The sequence below is a fragment of the Bombina bombina genome, chromosome 3 (genome assembly GCF_027579735.1).
Source record: "Bombina bombina isolate aBomBom1 chromosome 3, aBomBom1.pri, whole genome shotgun sequence".
Classification (NCBI taxonomy): Eukaryota; Metazoa; Chordata; class Amphibia; order Anura; family Bombinatoridae; genus Bombina; species Bombina bombina.
In genome coordinates this window covers 1,229,829,190-1,229,835,189 of record NC_069501.1, presented here as the reverse complement: position 1 = coordinate 1,229,835,189, position 6,000 = coordinate 1,229,829,190, and the positions used below count along the sequence as shown (strand labels likewise).

The 6,000-nt window shown below is 36.9% G+C and overlaps 1 protein-coding gene across 4 annotated transcripts in view; it reads left to right on the top strand.

The window, feature by feature from the left end:
- GDPD5 (glycerophosphodiester phosphodiesterase domain containing 5) overlaps positions 1 to 6,000 on the top strand; it is a 903,012-nt gene that overhangs the window by 873,831 nt on the left and 23,181 nt on the right. For all 4 annotated transcript variants that reach the window (XM_053708705.1, XM_053708706.1, XM_053708707.1 and 1 more), the window contains one exon: positions 754 to 866. In XM_053708705.1, coding sequence (XP_053564680.1) covers positions 754 to 866 — 113 coding nt within the window. The remainder of the gene's footprint in view (positions 1 to 753; positions 867 to 6,000) is intronic.

Below are 6,000 nucleotides of genomic sequence, written 5' to 3'. Positions count from 1 at the left end.
TTATGTGACTCTATATAGAAGCAAGCAAGTTTAATTTCTGGTTTCACCACAGACTTTGATTTGTTCATCACTGTATACCACATAGATCAGACTGCTTAAATGCTTATTTTGTTGGCTACATTTTTCTGAAAAAAAGGTGTCTTTGAAAGAAAAAAAAAGTAATTCTTAGTGCAGACACTGAGGCTTACATAGAAAATAGAAAAAATGAACAGACACCAGCCCTGTGAATATACATACATACATACATGTATAAAACCTGCACTGCAGACAGTTTAAAAAAACACTCTTAGGAAGAGACAGTAGCAATACATTCTACAGAGGGGGTGAAGCATATGAATTAAATCAATTAGTTTATTGCTACGATTCAAATAAAGAGTGCTTGCAATCTGTAAAACTCCATAAAAAACAGTGGCAGTGAGTTTATAGCTATGATTCGAAGAAAACTGCTTGCAATGTGTGAAACTCCATAAGTGGCTGGATATATCCTAGGACTAAACAACACAAAACCAGCAGTGCCGTTGCCCTTTTCTTTGTTATATTGGTGTCTGTGTTGTGTGTTATATCCTCCCTGTTACTTTTGTCTTATGTTAAAATTTTAACCAAAGGACGGTTGAAATATGTTACTGTCACTGGGTATTTGCTTACTTATGTCTGAATTTCAATGTAATGTACAGTTGGTTGTTCTCATTTTGTTAGCAATGTAAGACTCTACGTCATATATGTCAGACAGTCACTTTATTTGCCTTATTACAGGTGGAGGTTGGGTAATATCCGAACTTACAACCCAGAACAAATTATGTTGAGCGCAGCTGTGCGAAGGGGTAGCAGGGATGTCCGGATCATGAAGGAAAAACTCATCTTTTCAGGTACCTTTTATCTTTTAGTAGTGCAGAATGTATGTCTGCACACTTGGGCATATACCAGAAAGTGATGTTGTCACTCAAGGTTCTTAAGATCATGCCCTTTATTTAAAATGTTTGTTTCAATCTCAATGACAAGACTTTAATTTAGAATGTCTTGGTTTTAATTATGTTTCTTTCATACAGGTGGTGAGAGTTCACAATACATTACTCCTGGGAACTATTCTTCCGTACCACTAGGAGGAGTCAAAGATTCCCAAACCCCAAGAGCTCTATAAAATCTTTCCCACCTTACTAGAAACCGCTAGAGGTAGTTGAAGAAAGAAGGTGCTTAAGATGTTCTTCTGTGAGAGGGATTCTCATACTGTGATGGGGCCTATTTTCCCCTCAGAGTGCTGCTGATTGACAGAGGGAAGTGTTAGGGATATTGAGCAGGGTCATCATTATACTCCTGTTTAATTTCCTCTACTATTATCTTGTAGCACTTCCAGTAGTTTTGGTGCCTATGGGTAAGTACTTTTATTCTGGGGCTCATATAAGCCTGTTAGGCTATTTCGTTTGTACATCTTTATACTCTGTAGCCTAGGAACAATATTTATTATATGTATATATATATATATATATATATAATTTCTTGTCTCTTTTTATGAATGACTAATTACCCTATTGCGCCTATTCTTTTAATGTGTTGGCATGTGTCTATTGAGTTTGGATTAGCGCATATTGTTCAATTGGGTTAGCACATGTCTAGTTTTTCTGCTCAGGCATTTTTTGGAGCACTTTTAGGCCATTGAATCTTGCCGTTTATGCGCGCTTTCCCTTTTTTCAGTTTGAGTGTGCTTCTAGGTTACTTAGTGCGCTCTGCTCTCCCTTGCGGTATTCCTATTTTTTTTATGCCTGCATTAGATAATGTGCCAGAATCTGGCTCAGTTGATTCATCCACAGTGAGTTATTTTCTGATGATTAGGAGTGTTTCTGATCATGATTCTGATTTAACCTCTTTCTTTATTTTTAAGGTGGATCATATTCATTCCCTTTTGAAAAAGGTATTATGTATTTAAGGTTTTCAGGATCTGTTAAATGTTTGGATTTGATTTTTTTAAACCTTCTGCTTAGTCTCCAGAGATTTTTTTCCTGTTCCTAATGCTATCTCTGAGATAGTTGCTAAGGATCGGTCTAAGCCTGTCGGCCCTTTTAATCCTTCAGCTAGATTTGATAAGATTTATCCTTTGTCAGTCTCTAATATTGAGCTTTGGGAGAAAGTGCCTTAAGTAGATTGGGCTATTTATACTCTGGCTACAGGGTGTACTAATATTCTTTTGTAAGACAGTTCTTCATTTAAGGATTTTATGGATAGGAAATTGGAATCATTTCATAGTAGGGCTTTTCAGCAAGCAGGTTTACTTTCACACCTGCTGTTAGCGTTACTTGTGTGACTACAGCTTCTTCTGTTTGGCTAAGCAGGTTTCAGATGATAATTCTGCTAGTAAAGATTTTCTTAGCTTTTTGGATCTGCTGAAATCTGCCAATGCTTTCATTTTCTGTGCAGTTATAGACATAATTAAGATGAATTCTTAGAGTATGTCATTATCAGTCCTTTCTAGAAGGGCTTTGTAGTTAAAGTCTTGATCAGCTGATATGGTTTCTAAATCTCTCTCTTTTCAGGGAAATATGTTGTTTGGATCTGTTTTAGATTCTATTATTTCTACTGTTACTGTAGGTAACGGAGCTTTTCTTCCCCGAGACTGGAAGTCTAAGGGTAAATTTAAAGCTCCAAATCATTTTCGTTCCTTTTGTCAAAACAAGAAAAAAAATCTTCCTCTCAGAAATAAGGATCTTCCAGATCTGCATGGAAGCCAAGTTAAAATAGGAACAGATGTAAGCTGTCTAAGAAACCTGCTCCCTCATCAAAATCAGCATGAAGGTGCAGCCCCCAATCCAGATAAAATGGTAGGGGGCAGGTTTTGCCTTATTCAGGAGGTTCAGTATCCCTGGGTTCTGAATAATGGGTCTCAGGGTTATAAAATAGATTTCAGGGTAAGGCCCCACAGAGGTTTCTTCTTTCTCATGTTCCATAGGTTTATTTGAAAGCAAAAGCATTCTTTCAGTCTGTTCTGGATCTCAATTCCATGGGAGTCAGTCTTCCAGTTTCAATTCTGGAACAAGGATTGCCTTTCTATTTGAATCTCTTCATTGTTCCAAAGAAGGGGACCTTCCAACCAGTTTTGGATTTAAGGCTCTGAACAAATTTCTCAGAGTTCCTACTTTCAAAATGAAAAATTTCAAAAAGAAACTATGGGGCTATTCCGCCGTTTGTGCAGCAAATTCTGTTTATGTTCACAATAGATTTAAAGTATCTTCATGTTCCTATTCACAGGGATCATTATCAGTTTCTAAGGTTTGCCTTCCAAGACAAACATTTTCAGTTTGTTGCTATTCTATTTGATCTAGCTACTGCTCACATAATTTTTTTAAAAGTTCTGGGTACGCTCTTGTCAAGTCACAATAAGATAGGCACAGCATAGAGTCTGCAGATAAAGGTCCACGGGTCCACAGGTTCTGCCCAAACCTCAAATCAAGTGTAAATCCAAAGTAGGAACAGCACCACAAACGACAGCAGTTCAAAATTGCTTTATTGGGACATCAACAGATACACATCACAACGTTTCGGTCTAACTGACCTTAATCTTGTGAGATCATCACATGATTAAGGTCAGTTAGACCGAAACGTCGTGCCTGTGTATCTGTTGATGTCCCCAATAAAGCAATTTTGAACTGCTGTCGTTGTGGTTTGCTGTTCCTATTTGGATTTACCCTCTTGTCAAGTGACAAGAGCCTAGGGTGTTTCAGTTTTTCCACCTGGATGATATTTTGGTACAAGATCCAGCCATCCATCTCTTTCATTTAACAGTATCTCACAACCAACAGACTTTTGTTGTTTCTTCAGCAACATGGTTGGATAATTAACTTTCCAAAGAGTTCTTCTTTTTTCCCCTAGTCCAGAGACACTTTTCTTGGTGTTTAAATAGATTCAGTCTTTATGAGACTCTCTTTGACAATCAAAGGAGGTTAAAGCCTGGTTTCAGTTTGTTGAAACCTTTAGTCTGTTCTGTGTCCTTCAGAAGCTCTTTGTGTGGAAGTATTATTATTGTTGCCATTGGATGCTATTCCCTTTGCTCGGTTTCACATGAGGCCTTTTCAGCTTTGCATGCTTCAGCAATGGTGCAGGTATTATACGCGCCTTTCTCAAAGAATTAGTTTGGACTCTATAACAAGACGGTCCTTTTATGTTTTTAATTCTAGGAACATTATCAGTTTCTGAGATTTGCTTTTTTGGACAAGCTTTTTCAGTTTGCTTTTCTGTTTGGTCTTGCTACTGCTCTCAATAATTATTCTCCAATGTCTTGGATATCCTCTTATCTGTAATTAGTTCTCAGGTATTGCAATGTTTCCTGGCTTGGATGATATCTTGGTTCTCAAATGCCAACTTTGTTTCTCTAATAACATGGTTGGAACGTAATTTTTCCCAACAGTTTATTGGTTCCTCATATAAAAGTTACTTTTATGGGGGTTTTATAGATACGTTTATATGAGACTTTATTTGGCAGAGCAAGATGGTTGAAGTTGGGGTTTGCTCTTTTAGAACTGCAGGTCGCTATTTCCGTTTGCTCGCTTCTTCAGCTTTGCATCTTTTTTCATTGAGGGACCTGCTTCAGTTGTCTCTGATGACTTATTTACATTCCAAAACAAGGTCTGTTTTCTGGCAGCAGTTTCATTATCACTCACTTAGTCTCAGATACAATATAAAATATTTTTTTTACTAACTATAGAGAAATGTTTCTCCTTCCTCTCTTTTTATGAATGTCAATAGCTTCAGCTTTCTGTTGGGAGTCAAATATTGCTTTAAAAACACCTCAGCAAGCAAATGTCATTAATACATTTAATACTATTAAATCTCATCATCTTATGGTCCAAAGTGTTAACCTACAACCTATTAATTACAAATCAAAATAAATCTTTTCTCCTTTTTGCAATATTGACTGGGTTTTTTTTGTGGTTAGACAACAAGTCTTAACCTGAAGCCTGTTGAGAACCTCATTTCAGCAACAAGTTATATTATACACTTTTACCTCTTTGATTACCTTGTAATCTAAACCTCTGCAGACTGCCCCTTATTTCAGTTCTTTTGACAGACTAGTATTTTAGCTAATCAGTGCTGGGAATGAGCACAATGTTATCTATTTGGCACACCATGAACTAATGCTCCTCTAGCTGTGAATAACATTCAAAATGCACTGAGATAAGAGGCAGACCTTCAAATTAGCATATGAGCCTACCTAGGTTTAGCTTTTTAAACAAAGAACTACAAAGAGAAACAAGCAAATTTGATGATTAAAGTAAATTGGAAAGTTGTTTACAATAGGCTTGCCCTATACTGAATCATGAAAGTTTAATTTTGACTAGACTGTCCCTTTAAAAGAACAGTAAAGTCAATATTAAACTTTCATGATTCAGAGAAACACAATTTTAAACAAGAATTTCCAATTCACTTTTATCAATTAACTTTGTTTCTTTGGTATTCTATTTTTAAAAGCATACCTAGATATCATCAGGAGCAGCAGTGCACTACTGGGGAGCTAGCTGCTGATGTGTGGTTGCACATATATGCCTCTTGTTTATTGGTTCACCCCGAATGAACCAATAAGAATGTGGTGCGATACTGCTGTATGCATGTAGTATAGTTTGTATTCTGTGCATACAGTATAATGTGTATGATACTTCCTGTATGCATATAATAAAGTTGGTTTACTATGCATAAGGTATAATTTGTATGATATTGCTGTATGCACTGCATCGTTTGTATACTGTGCATAGTATGGGCTCCTGATATTAGCCAGTGCCTCACTAACCACTGACCTCATCGCACGTCACTGCTTGGTAGATGAGCTACTCAGCTCTTAAGGCAGGGGGGGCTTCTTTTGTTTGTAATAAACTACAGACACAAGTTTTTCTTCAGGTTTTTTTCCCATGGGTTTCTGAGCCCTTCAGAGTTTACCCTTTATTGAAAGAGAATTTTTCTCTCTGTTTCAGATAAGACTATGTTACATCTGTACATAGTCATGTCATCAAGGGGGAAACT